We start from the raw sequence: 23,666 nt of genomic DNA, 5'->3' as shown, positions 1-23,666 counted from the left end.
TTGTTCTCATATTTCTCGTTAACTTTGTCCTTTATTGAAATTAAAATCAAACTTAAGTTTTACAAACTAGGAAGTAGAGTTCTTGTTGGTTACACATCTTAATATTGCTCAATGACATACTATGCATTCATAGCAATTAGAGGTAAGAGTACCATTTGTTATTCACTATCCGTAGAGCGAAAAGTATTTTGTGGTCGATTTACTATTAAAATTAACGTAGTATTCTTTTCGTTTCGTTTTCTTTTAGTATTCTAATATTATTTCTGTGGTTTCATCAATATTCGATGAATACCAATTTTCATAGATTTTGTTGTTAAGTTTATCCTTATAATTAGATGTTCACTGAAGTGCAATTTCTTCTAACATTTTGAATTGAAAGGGTCATTGGCCGCGTATTTACGTATCATTGAAACTATGATTTTAACTTTATCCACGAAAATTGATACCCTTGAATATTAATAAACCCACAGTAATATTCCTTTTCAGATTCAACTGGACTTTCCTATGGTCTTACCCTGACCAAAGTTAGAATCCTTAATTAATATGGAGTCCTGAATGTTAGCTGTTAGCCGGCTCCTTGTAATTTGTACCAACATATATGATGCCAGTATGCAATGTATACTGTATATCTATTTTATGCGAGTGCTTAATTCTGCGAATTAACAGGGGCTATGGTGGTTTACATTTTTCATCACCGCCTGATCCAATCATATAGAAATATTCTTTATTAGTTGAAAAGTAAACACGTCACTCTTTTGAACATGAACATATTTAAATGCTGCAGTAGATATGATAATACAACTTGATGATGCAATTGTGTATACTTAGATCTAGAGTTCTTAAGAATAAGTGTCATTCTAAAGGTTCAATTCATGTTAAGGTCAAAACTTCTTATTTTCGTTTGAAATTAATAAAAATGCTTCCACACGCCTCACAGAAGGGGACTATCCAGCAGTTGATGCACAAAGCGTAGATCTTCTGACAGGACACACAGTTGATCTCCAGGATACGTAGGCAAGGCGTGACGTACCAAATGTGCATGAAAGCTATGTAAGAGAACTCGCAGCCCCAATACATAGCAATACACATGCCACATGTCAAGGTCATCAGTTTGTATGTACAACTTCGCCAAAACCGGAAGCACAGGTTGGATAAGGTCCAGACGCATGTGTTGCTTTGTATTCCATCCGGTTCAGCTAAGACGTCTTCGAATGCAACCTGTATCGAGACAAAACATGTTTCGCATCAGACAAATGTAAATTGATTTTTCAACAAAGCGATATAATTATTCAATGTCCCTAAATTTGTCTTGTTTACATGTATAATGCAGGCACGTAGCATCGTTTTTGAAAGTGGGGGGGCCAGACCCATCCAAAAAATCTTGACAAGCAAAAAAAAAAAAAAAAAAAATAAGGGAAATTTAAAGTTTCCAAAAATCTTCAAAATCCTAATCCGGGGGGGGGGGGGGGGGGGGGGGGGGTAGACTCAACTATACTTCCCAAAAAAAAAAAATTTCCCTACCAAAATTTTTTTCTCTCCAAATCATGAAATTCCTAATCCGTGGGGGGGGGGGGGGGGGGGGAGTACCTTCAATTTGACTACTCATTTCCTAATTTTCATATCAATTTTTTACTAACTTCCAAAAAAGTGGGGGGGCCAACTCCATTATAATTCATTTTTTTATATGTAAATTTTAAAAAATTCGTTGCTGCGAGAAAAAGTGGGGGGGCCAGGCCCCCCCTGGCCCCCCTGATGCTACGTGCCTGTAATGTATACATGTGTGACGTTGTCAACTGCATTTATGGTTCTAGTATAGTAAATAAAGGTGTACGGCAATGCACTGTGATCACGTTTGTAAAGTTTGCGAGATTGACAATAGTTTAATTTTATATGTATATCTGCAATGAAAGCTCTCTCTATAGCGGACGTTTACATCACATGGTAATTCGAATAAAAGCGTTTAAACGAATTTAAATGTGCTGGAAAAATCTAAATTTCTTATGTCAAGGGTTTACTAGTAAAATTAATAAAATAAAACTAATCAAAGTACAGTAATTATACTCTGACACAAAAAATCAAATACCTGAGTGAATTTATCAACGAATATAACATTGATTGAGAAATTTTGTTAAATTACATGATGCTCAGTTTATTCTCTTTCAAATACATGTAATAGTATGCGTGTAATTTTTTAAATGAGGCCGACTTTTCCCAATATGAAAAAAAACAATAGAAGAGTGTAGAAAAGTTAATTTTGAATCAATTGAATTAAAATTTATGATTTATTACAATATACAATAACATACAATACCTTGATATGACTATTTATCTCATTTGGATCTCTGTTAAAGAGGTCTAGATCGCCAGTAGCCATGGTTAACACAGTAAGTGAAGTGTTGGTATTAAAAAGTAGAGATTAGAAGCTCTCAGGTAAATGCAGATCTGATAAACGAGTCTCTTCGATTTCTACTCCAGGTATAGGTATGCAACAAGAGGGACTGTAAGTTTTATAGCTTGGAATATTTATCGCAAGAACCCCTTAAATGTTTTCTTGTTTGCATAGCGATGCTTCAAATTGCTTTCTTTTCGGTTTCATAACATAGGTAATATCAACGCAAGATAGCATGCTGTGACAAATATTACGCATGTATCCAAATTGCACATGGTATATGTTTAATTTTGATCAATGGTTACTATAAAAGAATGAACAGGTGTTTATATCAGAATTATTCATACCGATATATTCGAGTATCTTTTTTTCAATTAAAAACTATAGAATGACTAAAATGCAACCATTTTAATTAGAATACTTAATTCTGTTTAAGTATAAAATTATCATAAGCTTTATGTTAATCATAAAGCATGACTTATTACATGTATTGATTCTATTTAATTTTTTATCATTTATACTTTACACATTTCAATACGATTCATATGCTCCCCGGGAAAAGTTTTGATTTTTTAATTCGTGTGAGGAAAATTATCTACGTGTTTCATGAATTCCTTATCAGATTTAAGTCATGTTTATACATGAATTTTTAATGTCAAACTACTCTGATCGATTTTCAAAATGTAAATAAGAAAACCGTGATAAGAAAATGAAGGTTATTAGCAACTCTCTCTCTCTCTCTCTCTCTCTCTCTCTCTCTCTCTCTCTCTCTCTCTCTCTCTCTCTCTGAAAATTGCAATTGACATTTTGGATTAACACATTTTGTGAAGGATAATAATTCTCATTAACAAATTTTGCTATAAACCCATCATCTTAATGAAAATAAATTCCTTTCTATTTTAGACAAAGATGACTTAGCTGCATGACGATAAAAATGCTGTACTTGAGCATACTAACGCTGCATGTACATGTAAAAGTAATGTAAAACTCTACATTGCACTGATTGAATGTTACATGTAAATTCAATAACCTTGATATGATATTGTTTTAGAACCGTTTACACATGACTTTGACTTTTGGTGAGAGGTGATGAGCTTTTTTTTTGCATCAAGAGACGTTGAAAACGAGGTTGGTTTCGAGTGGACTATGCATAGATCGCGTTGTTTTAGCTTAAAAGCCAGACAAATCTCGTTGATTTCAACTATCCATGGCTGGGTGGTCAGCAGTGCAATTGACATGCAGGCCTACGTCATATTTCTGTTTGACACAACTGCCCCAAGTCCAGCTCCTATAATTACATATAGCTATACATACAATAACATTTGCACACTTGTATGTATTACATATCAATTTAAAGTTTGCAAATATAATGATAACATGTATACACACTCTACATAAATATACAAATTTCAGACGGAAAATAGCACACGGAAGCCAAAAAATACCACGATGCATTGTCAGGCACATCTGTTCGAGTTTACAAATCTATATATATATATATACCCGTGTCCACATTTATTATTATATATGCAGCAAATCACTCGGGGCTCCTCAAGTGGCTTTGCAATCCAAGCGGTCGAGGATTACCGATTAGACAGTTATATTGGTGACAAACAGGAAGTTCAAAAGATGTAGCCATGTCAAGTCTTATCAGTATCTAAGGTAAACAAATCAACAACTTAACCCAGCTTTACATTGGTGCCCTTGCAATATTTCTTATATAAACGAATAAGCTGATAAAATTTTAAAAAAGCGAAGTTCACTGAGAGGAAATGTAATTGTTATATTTTATGCAGTGTCAATAAATTGTTATACACCAGAAATTAACATTCGATTTTATTGAGCGTTAATAACGAAGTTCATTTTTTTTTTTTTACAAATTCATGTTGTCATTATTACGGTTTCATAGTTTTTGACTGTTATTAAACAAATACGGGTAGCACAATATAATTCAAAGGTATTTTAAGTTTATTTAAAATGCTTTAAATATACCCGGTATTGATTTCACCATTTTTCATCTCACGAGTTATCGCACTTTCTTACGTGTGTCATCAAAAAGTAGAGGGTGCTACATGTATATTTTGTCACGTAATGTGAGTATCATCATTTGACTAATGGAATTAAACGCGGGAATTCTAGCGACTTTCTTTGTTTAGAAAGACACACTGATTCATTTTCCTTCAGAACGCCCCACGGATAACAATTCAATACCAATTCTCTTCCTTCGGACCATTTCTTTAAAACTCCAAACGTTTAGCTTTGTATAGAGTCTTATTTTTATTACAATTTTATCATAATTCTTTTCTGATAGTCTAACAATAAATTACACCAAAGTTTTGATACTTGGACACTCTATAACTGTCCGTCGATTCCATTAGTTTCTTACTGATGATGAATATTTTAAAAGGTATGTTGAAGATCTAGGTATTACCTCTCATGCAATAAGGTACAAAAGAACGGGGGGGGGGGGGGGGGCGGTACCATTGATGGTATTTTACGTCACGATGTGTACCTTTCTTTAAAAGATTCAAGCCGGATTAAATCGTTCTAATGGTTGGTGGCAATAACATAAGACGATTATATATTAACCAGAGGAACTTGCATGAAAACTCTTAGCAGTTGTATCAGATTTACGTAAAAGTAGTGTTTCTCATAATCATGTATGTAAATTACTTCGTAGATTTAGGCAATCATTTGAACATAATTAGTTTGTCGATGCAGCCAATGCTCTTATCAAGAAGGACATGCATGACCAATTTGGAAAACCAGTAAACACAAAATTCGAAGTGATTATATCTTTTTGTGTTACACAGATATTGCCGCAGTATATTATGATTATGATTATACAAGTTGAAGAAACAATTGTGTAAACACAAAATTCGAGGTCGTGGGAACGTGATTATATCTTTTTGTGTTACATACATATTGCTGCAGTATATTATGATTATGATTATACTAGTTGAAATTGTGTAAAGTAAGTATTATGAAAATTAATTGTCCTTCTGAAAATTTAATTGCACTTTAAGCTAACAAACTTCTTAATTTCGTCATCTCACGATTTCGTCTGCTTGAGATCAATCAAAATTTACAGCGAGGCTGGCTGTTCCTTTTCCAGGAATAGTATAACGAACATATAGGCCTATAAACTTTCACGGTAACACTGCTGTTCAAATTTGGTAACGATAATTTTTAAATTTACACAGGTACATGATCGGTCATCAGAATAAGCGTCGTAAAGAAAAGCTATGAGTAATGCATCAACTCCTTCGGCGCATTGCAAGCGGCAGATATACCATTTAAGTACATCACTGGCTATCTAGTTACCACAACGTTTACAAAAGTTGCTTATACATACTATTCTTTGTCGACATATCAGCTATTTTCGTCCACGATCGCCTTTCCTTGGATGGTTATGACAAGTTGCATATTCCAACGATCTCACATGAAAACTAGTTTTATTACGAGTTTTTCTGCACAATGAATAATATCACAAGCTATCGCATGTATTTTCCTTTCGTTTTCAATTCAGTCGGTTCAGATTTTAACTCACTATTAGTGTTAAATCCATTAATTCAGCTCAATAGCTCTGCATCAGCTGAAGGCGCCTCCATTTTGAATATTGTTGCTGTTGTTGTTTTGTATTCATACGCGCCGCTTCATTTACATTATTTACATTTTTGATCAATGACACTTCACATTTTTTAATTTGAAAATGTTTTATTAAATGATAAGAAATGAAGATAATAATTTTTCTATTGATCGACGTATCAAAGAAAAAATTGACCGGAAAACTTTTTCATCAATGCGCTACGCGCAATTGATGAAGTTTTCCGGTCAATTTTTTCTTTGATACGTCGATCAATAGAAAAATTATTATCTTCATTTCTTAAATCTTTCACCTTATTTTAAAGCTCTTTCTAAAGCTTTGATATTCGGGGCAAAAAATGCATAATACCGCACATAGTCCTTTCCAAGATACGAGGTCAACTGAAAAAAATGCTAAGAGTAATCAATAACATCATCTAATAACTCAGTACCAATTCATTCAAGATAGACTAAGGTTTTACATTACATGTGCTTTAAGCCTAGCCTGTTTAATAATCACATTGAATACACGCACATTTTCAAAATGCCAGAACTATAATTTCGGGAAATTCTTCAATTTAGTTAAAATTTATGATTTTCATAATATACATGTAAATACAATGCCTTGATGTGACTATTTATCTCATTTGGATCTCTGTTAATCAGGTCTAGATCGCCAGAATCCATTGTGAACACAGTAAACGAAGTCAGATCTAAAGTGTTTGTATGAAAATGTAGAGATTAGAAGATCTCAGGTGAATGCAGATCCAATAAATGATTTTCTTGGTATTCATAAGCCGGGTGTAGGTATGTAACAAAAGTGGCGCTAAGTTTTATGGCTTGAAAAATATCTTGCAGAACTCCTAAGGTTGAAAGTGTTTTTTGTTTGCAAAGCGGTACTTCTAATTGCTACCTTTTCGGTTTATGTAACCCATAATATCAAAACAAAATAGCATGCTGTGACATCATGTTCACAAAACCATTGATTAATTGTTAATGTAAAAGAATGGACGTGTTTTGAATTAGAATTACATGTACATACATGTACTTATGTAAAATATTTGATTTTTTTTAGAGTAAATAAAATGTGGTAATTTGAAATTAAAAAAAAACGTGTCAATTATTATACAGAGGTAAACGCTACCTCCTTCTAAATAACGCCGGCTTCCAGCATGTTTGAATGTGCTATCTTTTATTTCGTCTGTTATTGGTGCCAAATGCGCACACCAATAAAATTGTTTTAAAAAGACAAAACTCCCGTTTTCACTGTTCAAGTATTTTTAATAAAGACCTGAAAATTTCGTGCGATACTTCACACATCACGTATAACACAAACGCAGGTAAATCAGGTGATGTATTTTAAAAATCAACACGGCCACTCTTAGAATGTTTTTGTCGTTTAAATTGACCCTTTCAGTTTCTCAGTTACAATCACAGGAAAGAGTGCTTCGTTGTTTTGATCTGTTTCCTAGATTTTTGGTACTGGTAGTCGAATATAAAATTTAGACGTTTATTGACTTTTCTGTTCTTCTTAATTCGCTGTTTTGATGCTTTTTAAAATACAAACTACTGAGTAAACCTTTGTTCTTAAAACAATTTTCCTGCGGATATAATGAAAAAACGTAAGTTTAATTATTACATTTAGATGTAAGTAACTTAATTTAAATTAAAATAAAAATAATGCTCATTTAAAGATTAATGCAAATCTGTCATAGCATAGTAATAAAAAAAATACAAAGAGTCATGTGTGGGCAAATTTTGAATTTTTGCGATTGCCTTATATGGAATCAACTGTGATCACCCGAAGCCGATCACTAAAATATATTGTAGCGAAGATATCACATACCGGTATTTTATCCCGGATAAAGGACCTTGATATGTAATTGACGTTTTTTGTGACTGTGTGTGTGTGTGTATTTTTGTATTTTTAAGCGTCTTAATTTCAACGGAAGTACTGGTACTGTACCAGTTATCGGCTAAGAGTAGTTATCGGCTAAACTGAGAGTTCGGGTTTATAGCACGCGACAATCCAAGATTTTTTAATTCAGTCGTCTTTTTCGAATAATGAAAAGTAAGTTTGCTTGAAAACTTTCTTGAATATGTTTTATACATGAGCTTAAACGATCATTGTTTACCGCTGATTTTACATCTTTGCACTTTCAGCAGTGGGGGAAGTGACGTAATAAGTTAAAAATAGAATGTTACCTCTTTGTGATACGTTATTATATCCCTTCTTTGATTTGACATATAAAATCAATACATTCAACATGTATAAACAAAAGGAATTCACGAATTTCCGAGAGATTCGTAGCGCAATTGAACGCCTGATTGCACAATTATGTATTGAATAGTATACGATTTGGTGTATTACCGTATGATAATAAACGAATTATTTTATGAGTTTTGTTTATAATGTATCATGACCCCAAATACATTAGTCTGACCTCACAAGGGGCATAATTCAAACTACATTTAGCAGAGTATTAAAATAACATGAACACGGATTTTTACTATGTTATTATCACGAAGCCGATAACTGGTACTGTAAATCGTAAAAACTCGGCAAATTCGGGGCGTGCTTAAAAGCACAAAACAAGATGTTTTTGCTTCTAAATAATGATATAAACTAACAGATTGATAAATAAGGAGTTCACTTTTTAAAGTATGTCAAGTTTTATCCAAAAATATCAAGAAATAAGGAATTATGAAAAGAAAACGTTAAATTTTAGCCGATAACTGGTACGGTGCCAGTATATTAAAGTCAGTCGAAGCAAAGACTACAACTTGTTTCAACAACTATATGATTCCAAAAATCAAAGTGTGAGGGTTTGCAAGGGGGAAAGATTAACATTATGTCAGTCCACTTTTGACAAGAATATGGACTGTCTCGAAAATTCGATGACGTCATTCCAAATATCAAACTGAGCGGAATATCGGTCGATATTAAACCACCCCTTGCCAACACAATTACTGTTCTGTCTTATTTCAACAAACACTGTTTATCTAAGAGGGCCCGGCTTTTATTACTTTCATTTTCTTTATTATATAATTGTTTTTCGATAGTTTGTAAGAAAAAATGACGAAACTTCCGGTGGCATTAATCTTTGATCCACACCAGTGTTGGAATTGCACAAATCAGGACTAAATAAATAATAATTATAGATTCAATAAACCACTAATTCTACTTAATCATGCAATTCTCATTTCCATATCTGATTAAATGACAAATGGAAACATTTTAATTGCAATTTTTGTTAATCAATCGTGTTATGTGTCAAACTAGATAATATTATATGCGCGAACCCCATTACCCAGAATCGCTCTTTCAAGAAACGAATTGGCACATTTTATCAATTTATTACATTAATTTTAAAAAACTCAACATTTGTCAAATCCTAATTCCTATTTGAATGAAGACAGAATATGGATGAGTGGAAAGACTACTTATAATATATGTTACAATATTAAAGGTTCACTCCGTCAAACAATCCAGAGGCGTTAAACATTTATCTTGTCACTATCTATTTCATTTCTATTTCAACATCAGAGTGCACTGCATTACTGCATTACTGAGGGTTTTGCAGTTCTGGTTTAGGTATTAATTAAGGAGATTTGCATAATTTCTAGCCTAAAAACAAGTCTTCAGCAATGAGAACGTGCGTCTTTGCTTAATAGAAAAGAAACAAAAAATAATTCAGGGTGATTTACGACAAACTATAATAAAAATGGAATTTTTAAGTAATTTTTTTTTATGTCTTTGGTGTTTAAATTCTTAACTATTTATCGATTTTGATTTCTATCGATTGCCTTCTTATATAAAGGTCTAAATGGTAGGATATGACAAAAGAAAGGGGATAATTTATCTGCTAAATAGATTGTACATGTGTAATACAATGGTACAAGCAATTGTCGTCCCAGGGAACTTGATGTGATCTCTGTAATGGGTGCGCTACATCATCCGGCACTAGTACAGATGCGATCATATAATTATTTAAGAGAGTTTTGAAAAGTTGTGCATTTTCATAATGGTTTGCATATAAACCCTTTACACGGTATTTTTGTGACAGAATTCCCGATTCTTGGATACAAAAAAGCATTCTATTGTTATTCATGTGGGTATGAATGTAGCTAGCATTCCAGAAAAAATAGCATAATCTGCATGAGTAAATAATGTAATCATGTAATTTTTTTGTATAAAACGAATTAAAACTTATCAACTATGATTACTTAAGTTAATAATTAAACAACACATTTGAAAGGGGCTTTTAAAAGTAAAACGAATGCGTGTACTCGTACTTGAACGTCGTTTTACTCGATGGTTTTCAGTTTAAAATTCTATGAACTATAATCGATTTTTTTAAATAAGAAATAGAGTAAAAAATACATTGTATATGTTATTATAAATTTGTGTTTTTAAAGATACTGCTTAATTTTTTTTTATTTTCCACATGTTTACTCGGTGTAGTAAACACCGGATGCTGAAGGGGAGTACTTTATTTCAATAAAAAAATCATATGTCCCAGAGAATGGGGGGGGGGGGGAGTTCCGACCCCCGGAACCCCCCCCCCCTCTCTTGATCCGCCAATGCAATCCAGCAAAAGTCAGGCTTATTTCCTTTAAGCTGTGATGGGAATCTACCTTACTGTAGTTGGGTAACAAGAACAGTGAATAAAGTAAATAAAAGACGGACAAAAGAGTTGATCAGATTACAGGGATGGGTAACTTGTAACATGTGTGTCACCTCTACAGGTGATCTCTTGGTTACCATGTCCAGTGATGATAAAAATTCAATCTAAAGTTGTCCGTTACGCGGGATCGAGAGAAAAACAGACAAAAATTCAGGTTGATGAAAATGAACCTCTGCACCCGGTAAATAAGTAAGAATAAACAACATAGAAGAGAACCATGATATATACATGTATGCAGCTGCCTGGACGGCTAATAAATTAATGGTGGTTAATCCGGAAAATCCGACGGAGATACGCTTGTTATCTCTCAGTTACCAAGAACTTTTTTAAAACCCAGGGTTATCACAGATGACAAAGTCTTATCTTGATTTATTGAATGAAACAGATGACAAAGTCTTATCCAGATTTATTGAATGAGAAAGATACGTTGATGAAATTGAATTATATTGTTAAATTTCAAATAAAGTTAGCACTGTACTGAACGCAAGTGTTCTGATTTTAAATTTTCAATTAACAGGAATGGTATTTTTAAGAGACATTCTACCACTAAATACAGATTTGTATTCTAATGCATTGTAACATGTATGTAATTTCACTATAAAAGTATTACAGCATTGTAAACTATCCGGTTAGGTTCTATCATTGATAGTCCATATATTTCGTTAAAAAGTGGGTAATAAAATTGTATTATAAGAATTGATAAGTAAAATTTAGCACCTCAGTGTTTTTACAAAGTGTTTACATTCTTTTATCGATTAATGAACAGCTGTTTTGTGTTTTGAGTTTATAAACCACTTTGGTTGAATATCCATGTATATGATGTCGTTGAAAAAAGTCGTACTCTTATCGAACACAGTTACTCCTGGTCGTAATACCATCTTGGTCTTTAAAAAAAGATTCATGTGTTTATTTCTTAAGTTTAAAAAGTGTCTTTAAAATAATTTACACGTGTTTTCTTAAGTTTCAAATAATGGTTCTACATTTTCCTTTTTTGTAAATTGTTATATGTATTTGTTGTAGTTTTTACCAAACTTTAGCACGACTGCAACGTTTATTACACAATAAGGAATAAAACCACCCAATAAAGATACACTGTAGAACCGTGTGACTTTTATTTAACGTGTTGTGAATCGTTACCTATCTGCCTGTACCAACAGAATAATTTCTCACAACTTACCAGGTTCTCACCTTATAAAGCTGTCATCCTCCATCAATTTGGGTGATCGATTGAAGTAAAAGAAAACTTAAAGATTGTTTAATGTGACTTTTTTGTGAACAATGTTTTGCTTTTTTGTTTTAGTTTCTGACATGCAGATAAGCCTTACTTGACACTGAATCCATAGGAAAGTGAGCCATATTGACATTATTTTGACTTTTTTGCTGCTAAGCAAGAGTAAAAATGAGCTGTTATAACAAATTTATCTGCACGTATACCAAGCACACGTCCAAGAATATTTGAAAAAAAAGTAATATATTAGGAAAAATCGTTTCCGAGAAGTGAGTATTTTTGGTTATTTTATTATTGAATAGAATCACCAGATTTACGGTTTCTGCATAACCCCACTATAAGTCTGTTAAAAACAATATATGTCAGTCCCTGTGAATCATGAAATCTCTTTTTAATTTTGAATGTTCTCTACTATTACTCAAAAATCCGTTTGGTTAAATATACCAGTTATGCAATAAATAAAAATATGTGTTTCATGTTAGCGAGAAAGGTATCACGTATATAGTGTTAAAAGACGGTGACTTAATATATTCAGAATGCAATCTTATGTTTGATGCGAATCTTATGCAAAGTATGCATTTTGCATACAAACGTAAGTCCAATTGAGCCATGTTATCCGTTTACATTTCTTGAGTATTTTCTAAAATATTCTTACAAGAATCCCTTTGTTTCCCATTTAAGGAAACACGAGACGTTCCTCAATTTTATATCATTTTCCTTGATATATTATTCCTTATTTATTAACATTTTAAACTGTTCATTCCAAAAAATCAGGGTTCATTACCCGGCTCCTTTCGGAGCTAGAATATTTCAAATTTTATATAAAAAAGCATGCAAAATGCATTTGAATGCTTATAAGTAAAGCCATCCTATACATTTTCAGTTGAACACTTTATATCTAAATAAAAAAGAATCATATATCATAAAAATATAATTATAAAATTACTAAGTGGAATATAAAATCTTCACAGATATATATGTGAAGATACGTGGAGATAGGAAAAAATACAAAAAATGGAAAATAGGTCGCGTCTGACCTTAAGCAATAAATAATAAATTGTGTTTCATGTTAACGAGAAAGGTGTTAATCAATGCAAAAAATGCATAATCCGATTTGTCGGATGTTGCATTTTTTTCTGCAATTACAATGCATTACTAAAATATATATAATTTCCTCGCCCGGATATATGAGAATGATCATTTTGAAAGAATGTGATTAAAATAAAAGGTAAAAGTACAGATTAATCTTGTTTAATCAAAAGTCTCAGTATTTAATAAAAATTCCACATATGGCTCAATCATTGTACGCGTTCCTACTTTAAGGAAAGAAAAAATTGCTTAAAAAGTGAATTATTTTCAGAAATTAATTAATATGTCTGCATATAATTTAACCATCAAACCCTTTTTATTCTATGCAGAGAAATATAGGGCAATATATCTTGAAATATTGATTATTGTATAGTTTAAAATATTTACAGCAGATAGATCTACGATAGATTTTCCAATTTTATTTTCTAGTATTTGTTTTAAGGGAAATATCATGTCCACCACCGATTAATGTATAGTCAGTAAATAAATAGTCAACAAGTTATAAACAAGGTATGTCTCACAAAAATGTTATGATAAACAAGTTTTATTATATTCAAACCTTTGTAAACAAAGTTCGCTGATCTGTTTGATATGGGTCACGGGAGTTAACTCTAATAAGATAGCTGTCAGGTGACTAACTTACTCCACACAGCCATGTTTTATAAAGTGGTGAATAAATTTCAAAACGGTATGTACTCGTCTTTGTGTTTCTATATAAACCTTATCCTTAAAAAACCATTTAAATTAGTGCCTAGCAATATCTAATAACTGAATAATTGATTCGTTAGTAAACAAAATTGAATGTTTTCATTACCTACTTTCTCTTTGAATATTTTAATGTACAGTATAAATAAATATTCCTTGGTATTTTATGACAATGTTTACAACATTGCTATAAATGATTAAAATGAGTCAAAAAAGCATTGAAAGTCAAATACGTCAATTTTACTCTCGATTTTGTTTTCCATCGTATATTTTTTCGTCTTTTTTTTTGTATTGAAAATATATTTTTTCCTTTGGTCTCTTCTTCAGTCTTTTGTTTTTTTATGATATTGGTCTTTTCTTACATTTTTATCATTTTTATTTAGATCAGAATGGATCCTCATTCTAGTTCTCAGGATGTGCACCGATGTGACCTTTGTGAGTCCGCCATATTACATAGCTACTGTGACTTTTGTAATGTTAATCTCTGCAAACCCTGCGTAGGAGAGCATATTTCAGATGGATATGACAAGCATAAAATTGTCCTTTTCCAGGAACGTAGATCAACCCTTATTTATCCAAAATGTGAAAACCATTCACATAAATTTTGCAAATTTCAATGCCAGGACTGCGGCGACATTTTCATTTGCTCCTCCTGTATGGCATCTAAAAAACACAAAGGCCATAACTTTGAAGAACTAGCAGAGGTTTACAAAACAAAGAAAAAAAATATTGAAAAAGATGCAGAAGAGATAGTTAACGTCATATCTCCTTCTTATGTAAAAATTGTATGTGACTTGCAAAAACAGATTGCACAACTACATGGAGGATATAAGAAACTGGCAACAATAATATCCAAATATGGAAGGCATTGGCACCGAAAAGTTGACTTGGTCATCAGAAAAATGAAAACTGAAATCAGCGAGATGAAAATAAAACACAGATACATTTTACAGAAACACTTAGATGAAGTCAAACAAAAACATTATCTCATAAACCAAACATTGACGAATGTTAAAGAAATTGTGATATCTACTGAAGTATCACCAATCATTGAGTACAGCTCAAAGATCAGAGAGTTCAGCAAGCTTCCACCCAAGGTTCAGGTATCACTGCCAACATTCATTCCGAAAGCAATAGACTGTGAAAAGCTGTATAGTGTGTTAGGGCTTATCACTCCATTATCCACTGATACAGAAGAAATTGCCTGGCCACTTAACCAACCTACATTTTCATCCAAACAACTAATGGATGAACCGGATCATATTGCCTCAATACAGATAAAGTATGAAAATAAACATGTAGGCAATGTAACATTTCCAGAAGAAAACTTGTGGACGAGTGGACAGACGAATGATAAAAAGTGTTTTAACATTGGCATTATTGTTCTCCAGACTATCAAGAAAAAAATTGGCAAATACCCTAATGATGTAGCTCTAGACATTGATGGCTATCTACTTTATTCTAGTGGGAAAACAGTGGATAAATTTAAGAAAGGACGGACAAAGGAGTTAAACAGATTACAGGGATGGAATCCTTTCAAACTGTGTGTCACCTCTACTGGTGATCTTCTTGTGACTATGTTCAGTGACAATGGAGTTCATTCCAAAATTGTCCGTTACTCGGGGTTTACAGAGAAACAAACAATTCAGTTTAACGAGGAAGGTAAACCTCTGTATTCACGTGATCATAAAATGTTTATCACAGAGAACAAAAACTCTGACATCTGTGTAGCTAATAGTGGATCTGGTGCAGTAGTCGGGTTAATCAGGAAGGGAAACTCAGATGGAGATACACCGGTTATTCGTCAGCTTTAAAGAAGAAACCTTTTAGACCCAATGGAATCACAGCGGACAGTCAGAGTCATATCCTAACAGCAGACTGTGACAACCATTGTATCCACATTCTGGATCAGAATGGACAGTTTCTCCGTTACATTGATAATTTTGGTTTGGGAAATTACCGAGGTTTATGTGTGGATAATGATGACAATTTGTTTGTGTGTGAAAATTCAAAGGGGAATATAAAGAAAATCAAATATTTGAAATAGACACTACAGTTTGTTACAATGATGACAATAAAGCAAACTAGATATTTTGTTTTAGGGAATGTTTCTATAAGATAATTGAACTGTTGTTTTATTAATGTTTTAATTAATGAATAAAATACTTTTTTTAAAAAGGGAATGTGTTGTTTGATTTCAAAAGATTTGACCGATGCTAAAATCAAGTGTCTCTATTTTTTAAGAAGAGAAGTAATTTTAGATAACAATCTAGTACTTATTACAAATGTTCTATTGTATTGCACTTTAAAATTTGGTTTAAATATTAACAGTTTGTATAACATGGTTTTGTCATTGATATTCCACGTTTTTTGTAAAAAGAGAGTAAAATTGTGATATTGAAATTTAAAAGAAAAAATTGACTTGTACCAGATTTGAATGCATATGGCTGTTGCTTGCTTACTCGTGTTAAAAAAAAATAAAAACTGCTATAAATGAATATGATATGTACACGTGATGACAGTAGCAATGCTTACTTGCGTACGTATTAACAAATTTGAAAACACAAATAAATTATGCAATCATCTGTGGTCAAAAATATTTCAATATCAACACCTACATGTATTAGGTGATAAACGTAAATAATCGTTCCTACACGATTTCTATATTTTAACAGTCTGCATGTAGAGGCATCTGTGACTCTTAACTTATCTGATGTTATTTTGTTGTCTGCTTAATTGCAGGTGTCATAACAGTATTTCACTGAAGGTTCACGTCAAAACATGGCTGAGGGCAAAATAATTCCCAAATTTTCTTTTGAATTCAGGGCGTTTCCGCACGCGACAGGAGCTGATTTTTTTTATGAGATGAAAAACAATGTGTAAGAGGTCTAACTATCCCAGTTTTGTAATAATGCGAGGTCATTTGAATTTTTGATGCTTGTTGTTTCCGGAGAGGGTGAAAAGGCCCGGGCTTGATTTTCAAGCACATGTGTAACTTCGAGATAAATAAAGTCTCACGCCTTGCTGGATGCACGTGTGTATTTTGCTAGAAAATTGTAAATGAGGCGTTGTTTAAAAAGATGTCAAGAGGATTTTTTCCAGAAGTTCGTTTTGAATGTTTAATCTGTATGTAAAGTTGTGCAATTTTGGTAAGAATAAATAGTAAAATTTAATACTGTAGTGACACCTGCAAATATTAGTACAAAAACCATCGGCCAAGTGCTTAATTATTCTTTCAAAAACTAACTGATTTTTGACATAATAAAATATGTTTCTTTGATTATTAATCTGTTTATAATGCATGTACTACAATTCATTTCTGGACGTTTTGTTTCGTTTTTTTTTAAAATACGGATACTGGGAAATAACTCTCAGTACATTCAAGTGGTTGACATAATAAAACTCTCCTTAGTGCTTAACAAAATCATATTTCGAAGAAAAAATGCTTTAATGTCGCCAATATGTTACACTCTAACAAAAACAAAGGAGGTATATTGACTGCAAACGTCTTTAAAAAATTATATAAATGATTAAAGCGTACTAGGTTTTTAAAAACAAATCATCTATACCAGCTATCACTAATTAACGATACGGTTACATGCATTTATAATTACCAAGTTTGTTCTCATCTTTTTTTCTAGAAATAAATGGGGCATCTTCATGAAGCTATTTTAAGACTGTCTAAGACATGTCTCAGATTTATCATAGGACACATCTTAATCATAAGAGAGTTTCGCAAAGCCGTCCCAACTTACGACACCTCTTAAATATCATCCTAACTTTAAGACATCCCAACAGTTGCATTATCCTCAATAAAACTCAACAGTAAACAGAGATGTTGTGAACCACCATTTTTTTTTAAATAAGAGAAACTGATATATACACCATGTCATAGCACTTTGAGGTATGAATAAGCACACAATAGATCTAAATGTGAACGTACATGTTTTTGGATGTTATCGAAAGATGCAGCATTGATGGATTCACCTAATATACCCACCTTCACATTTTTTTTAGAGGTTTATTTGAGTCTTAAATATCATACAAACAAATATGAATCAATCAATTGGGGAAATTTTTTGACGGGGGAGGGGGGTGGTGGTAACGATGGATAATATTTGATACACAAAGCACCACACATGGCTTTTGTTACTCACATTGAGTACCAACTAAAGCTGTTTCCTAAATTTTCAGAAACTGTTACGTTTAGTATTTACATGTAGATCTACATGAGCCTTTTGTAATTTTATATTATATTACTTTAAAGAAAATCATTCGGCGAAACTTCCAAGTAATATAAATGTTTGAGAAAAATGTACACACAATTTGAAATTAATGAAAAAAGATAAATATTATGACCTGTACATATATTTACATGTATATGCAGGTACATGTATACGCATGTATACACCATTGTCTACATTTAGAGGAACTGAATGTTTCCACTATGCAGATGCAATTCCTATTTCTCTGCTTTGAAAATTCTCTCCCCTCCAACCGCCCCACTGGAGTTACATGGGTTTTATTTTTGTATCATTACTTGTAGGAGTGTTTAAAACTCTTTGTCGGGGGATTTCAATTCCAAGTAAGGTGACCAAGAATCGCTGATATAAAAATTGGGCGATGAAATAAAAAATATATATATATTTAAGGCACGCATTTTACTTAACATGTAAAAATATAATGGCTGATACTAAATTGAACAATTAAAATGAATATTCGTCATTCGAATCTTTAAAAATTTAATTGCTTAATATTCAAATATGTTTTATATATATCCATTAACAATACTCAAATACTTTTTCACATTATATTTTGTTTATATTGTTCATAGGAAATTTGGTCAATCTAAGATATCTCAAATAAGAATATGTCTTAGATAGTATCGGTTTACATTTAAAGATATGTCTTAAAATGCTTGGAAAAGACCTTGAGATCACCATTGCCATAGACTGTGATTCAAAGCTTTATATCTAAAAAATTATTTTGTTAAAAACCATTCTAATTCCACACACAAGTACTCTGAAGTTGATAATAAAAAGATGCTTGAGTTTCTGATAGACAACATCTATGTAGATTTTGGATATCAAGTCTTCCACCATTTTGTTTGAATTCTCATGGGTATCAACTGTACCCCATTGTTAGCAGACCTATTTTTGTATTCTTATGTAGCAGAATTTATTCAAAAACTTGTACATGAAAAAAAATCATTCGCCGTGATCTTCACCTTAACATTCACGTATATCGACGACGTATTATCAATTAACAATTGTTATTTCCATTCTTACGTCGACTCGATATATCCCAATGAACTTGAAATAAAAGAGACCACAGCGTCTGCGTCATCTGTTTCATATTTGGATATTATACTGGAAATGGACATTGATGGTAACCTAGCAACAAAACTTTATGATAAACGCGATGACTTCAATTTTTCTATCGTCAATTCCCCTTACTTATGTAGCAATATAATTACCTTCATCATCTGCATATGGTGCTTTGTCTCTGAGTTAATTTGATATGCAAGGGCATGCTCTTATGAACAGTTTCTAAGGCGAGGCAGGCTACTGATAAACACGTTGGTAAAACAGGACTATCAACAGTCTCGTTTGAATTCATTTTTTCGTAAGTTCTATGGTCGATACAAAGACCTTGTCAGCAAATACAATCTTCCACTGGATCGCATGCCGACTGACGTGTTTTATACTAATTGTTAGACCATAATTAATAACCTAATTGTCTATTGACTTTTCGGGGGGGGGGTTTGTCCAGCAGAGGATGCTCACTCTCCTAGGCACATGATCCTACCTTTTTAGAGGTCCGTGTTGCTCTGGTTTGAATTTGTATTTCGTTTTATGGATTTTTGAGATGGCTGCAGTTTGTTATTGTAATTTTTTCATGTAAACTGACATGGCTAAAATCGTCACGACCCAGTTTTACCCATAATTATTAAAAGGTCTTTTTAGCAACAAAAGATATTACGGTCTGCACTAAATCTTGACAAATTACGTCCGACTGAAATTATTATTTATAAGAGAATGCCAATTTCTTCTATCAAAACATACTGTTGTACACACCATTGATTTACTAACGTTTACTTACTCTTTAAGTTACTGTAGCTCTACGAAAAATATGTGTTCACGTACCGTAGAGCTTTAGCCAAAAAATGTATATTTATTGCGCTCAAAAAGGTGTGCGTGGGACTTATTAATCTAATAATCTAGGAAAATAAACTGTAAGACTTCTAATACCAAACATTTTCTGACACATTCTACTTTAGATTCCATTACTTTATTTGCCTATAAATATCTTTTAAACACCCTTCACAGTCCCGTTCAGTAAAATGGCGTGGTGTGTTTTGTGATAAAAATTGCGACTTTTGATCCCGACGTGAATTTCGGAAAGAAATTATATCAATTATATTTAAAAATTTATAAAATTTCTTTTCGAGGTCGGTCTGGTTGTTTAGGAAAACGTTTAAGGCAAGTAATGTGGTGAAATCAAAAGTAAAAGGATTATATATGACATGGTCCTAAAATGGCCCCCTAAAATGAACATCATCATTTACTGTACAGTAATTCTATGGTTTCTTTGTACAGATATATACGTGATGTGTTTTTTTTCTTCATAATTTTCATTTTAATTCAAGTGCCTACAACTTAGAAAGATGACATCATAAAGATAACCTTTTCCCGCCATTTTTGCATTTTTAGCAAAAAATAGCTTGTTTTCAAACAGTTTTTCTTTTAGAACACGTAGAGCGCATGCTTGAACAAACAAAATATTTCAATCAGAAATGTATCTAACCATGACTAATAAGTGACAATTTTTTGTTCTTGTTCATATCGTCTCTCTATATTTCCCATTTGTTAAAAGATAAGAAAAATTTCAAATTTTGGTTTGAAAATAGTTAATGCGTTTGCAGGTTGTTTTATTTTTTCTGCAATGTCGCTACCGTCATACCTTCATGCATCACCATAGAGACCATAACATTTACAAATGTTTCATAAAGTTTCTTCATTACAAAGAGATAATACCTGCATTTCACGTCAGTTTATTTACATTGTAAACCGTTCGAATAACTTTAGCAAGTTTCAGGTAACTATGGAGGAAAACCAGGTAAGACAATCAAACACAATAATGTTACGGGAAACATACTATCGATTAACAGTTTGATTTGTTTCAATAAAGGAAAGACTCTGTCGAAAATTGGTTGAGCAATCATTTGCTGATAAGATTCAGGGTAATGCAGATATGCACAAATTTCCAAGATTTCTACTTTTATTTTCAAATGCAAAGGTTGTCTAGAGGTTTAAACTTAAATCCAATAACCTCAACCCTCTGTTTTTACGGCAGTCAACTAAGATTCTTCTGCGCCCTATTTTGTCTGGGTTTTTTTATAATTTCATTTGAATTTTATCTTCTTTTTAAACGCTTTAGAAACTAAGTTACAAATAAAACTCCTTTCAAAGTGATGTCTTATATATACAATGTAGTTAAGAGTTTGATACCGTCAAACTATAAGGATGAAAAGTTGTATTTTTAAATAAATTTTCCTTGATCTAATAATTCTGATTGGGTTTATCCTTGATTTCACTAAAATTGAAGTGGAAGTAAATCTGGACAGTATATTCCTCTTTGGTTAAATGTCTTGGTTAAATTGCTACATGTCGCTCATTAACAATCAATATAGGATAGGGGGGGGGGGGGGGGGGGTTAACGACTTTGAGACTGGTCCTGCCTGCTTATGTAATACATGCTTAATTACTTTGTGAATTTATATAAACGGGAAATTTAAGGCCATGCATTACTACCAAAGAAAATCTTAAAAGTTAACAATTAGGCAAACAAGTCGCTGAGAAGTGATTATATTTCACATAAATTAAAAATGTTGTACAGGTACACATATACTTCTATAAATATCTTAAAATTATGCGAGATACAATAAGTTAGTGTTCCTTAAAAAAATAATTGTCATTCAGTTCACAACTAAAAATTCAACTACTTCCTAAGGTTAGAAAAAAAAACTCTCATGTTTTATCGTTTAAAATGAATGAAAATGCTTCCACACGCTTCGCAGAAGGGGACTACCCAGCAGTTGATGCACAAAGCGTAGATCTTCTGACAGGACACACAGTTGATCTCCAGGGTACGGAGACAAGGCGTGACGTACCAAATGTGCATGAAAGCTATGTATGAGAACTCGCAGCCCCAATACATAGCAATACACATGCCACAAAGCAAGGTCATTAATTTGTAAGTACAGCTTCGCCAAAACCGGAAGCACAGGTTGGATAAAGACCAGACGCATGTGATGCTTTGTATTCCATCCGGTTCCGCCAAGACGTCCTCGAACGCAACCTAAATGTTGATAAAAACTGCAATGTATCAGTGTGTAAATTGATTTTTAAACATAAAGATATAACCATTCAACATCGTTAATTTTGCTTTATGCTTGTTCGTACTATACGAGATTTACAGTGTAATTTATATCAAGATGAAATTGACAATGTCAACTGTAGTATGGTGCTAGAATAGTATACAAAGGTATATACACGGCAATGCGCTGTGATAACGTTTGTAAGATTTGCGATAACAACAAAAGTGTAACTTTAAAAATAATGTGCAATAAAAGTTTCAATGGTGCTTCTTTCACGATGTTAATTTAAATTTCCAAAGTCTGGGGTTAATTGATAAAATGGTAAAAATAAGCAATAAAGTTATTCTCTGGCTTAAAAAAATTTTCAACAGAAAAAGACAAAAACATACAAACACTGGCAAATGTTTTTGAATCAATCTTTATAATTTTTTGTATGCGGAAGACGTTTCCGAGAGTAAAAAATATTTTAGAGAAATAATTTTTTCAATTTAAGTAAAATTTATAATTTATCATAGTAAAAAATACCTTGATGTGACTATTTATCTCATTTGGATCTCTGTTAAACAGGTCTATATCGCTAGGAGCCATGGTGAACACAGTAAACGAAGTGTTGGTATGAAAATATGGAGATTACAAGCTCTCAGGTGAATGCAGATCTAATAAATGAGTCTCTTTGTATTTGGACATCGGGTATAGATATGTGTGGAACGAGAGGGGCTTTAAGTTTTACAGCTTGGAATATTTATCGCCAGAACCCCGTACGTTGGAAGTGTTTTCTTGTTTGCATAGCGGTCACCGCGCTCCAAATTGCTACCTCTTCGGTTTCAATATAACTGGTAATATCAGAGCAAAATAACATGCTGTGACATATCTTAGGCATGTTATTTACAAGATATACTGGTATTAATACTTTTGATCAATGGTTAGTATACAAAATGTACAGGTGTTTTATATCAGAATTACATACCGATAAAGTGAATATTTTTTTTACCGATAAAATTGAATATTTTTTTTATCAACTAAAAACAGTTACTATAAATTGATAGATTGCAGCCATTTGAATTTGAATCATTAATGCGTAATTACAAACGTGTATGCTTGGACACGATCATAAATTGGGATTTATTAACGGTATTATTCATTACGTTAATTCATGTGATAAAAAAATCGCAGGATGTTTCAGGATTTTATCATATTTTAAGTCTAATTCGAGTTTTTAATGTCAAACAATTCTAATCGGCTTTCAAAATTAGTTAATTAGTTAGTGAAAAAAAACATGGGTTATCAGCATCTCTCTCTCTCTCTCTCTCTCTCTCTCTCTCTCTCTCTCTCTCTCTCTCTCTCTCTCTCTCTCTCTCTCTCTCTCTCTCTCCAATACACCTTTACAAGCTGAATTACTTTACGATATTTCTGCCTCTTACACTTAATTTCTTTATCTGCTTATTACAAGCGAGTTGATTATACTGACTAGCAACACAAAAATGCGCACATGAAATTAAGATACCCAGTAGTCGTAAACTAATCCTACCCAAACTTAAACATGCTTCACATAAGACATCACCTACATGTATGTCAGTGTAAGTTGATAATTTTGACATTCTG

General features: G+C 32.5%; 2 protein-coding genes across 4 annotated transcripts; one reads left to right on the top strand and one right to left on the bottom strand.

The window, feature by feature from the left end:
- Positions 1-875: 875 nt before the first annotated feature.
- LOC128160350 (caveolin-1-like) lies at positions 876-22,748 on the bottom strand. 3 transcript variants are annotated; one of them, XM_052823659.1, is made up of 2 exons: positions 22,590-22,734; positions 876-1,218 (listed from the first exon to the last, which is right to left on the bottom strand). In XM_052823659.1, exons 1-2 carry the CDS (start codon positions 22,650-22,652, stop codon positions 892-894), a joined length of 390 nt encoding a protein of 129 aa, XP_052679619.1. In that variant the 5' UTR covers positions 22,653-22,734; the 3' UTR covers positions 876-891. The 3 variants fall into 3 exon arrangements, with proteins under 3 accessions (XP_052679619.1, XP_052679618.1, XP_052679620.1); XM_052823658.1 differs by lacking the exon at positions 22,590-22,734 and adding an exon at positions 2,312-2,463; XM_052823660.1 differs by lacking the exon at positions 876-1,218 and adding an exon at positions 21,537-22,045 and having other exon boundaries at positions 22,590-22,748.
- On the top strand, positions 13,604-16,187 carry LOC128160334 (uncharacterized). Its single transcript, XM_052823638.1, has 2 exons — positions 13,604-13,667; positions 14,068-16,187. Exon 2 carries the CDS (start codon positions 14,074-14,076, stop codon positions 15,496-15,498), a length of 1,425 nt encoding a protein of 474 aa, XP_052679598.1. The 5' UTR covers positions 13,604-13,667; positions 14,068-14,073; the 3' UTR covers positions 15,499-16,187.
- Positions 22,749-23,666: the final 918 nt, after the last annotated feature.

The sequence above is a fragment of the Crassostrea angulata genome, chromosome 8 (genome assembly GCF_025612915.1).
Source record: "Crassostrea angulata isolate pt1a10 chromosome 8, ASM2561291v2, whole genome shotgun sequence".
Classification (NCBI taxonomy): domain Eukaryota; kingdom Metazoa; phylum Mollusca; class Bivalvia; order Ostreida; family Ostreidae; genus Magallana; species Magallana angulata.
The sequence above is the reverse complement of the archived record's forward strand: the minus strand, read 5'-3'. Positions and strand labels throughout refer to the sequence as shown.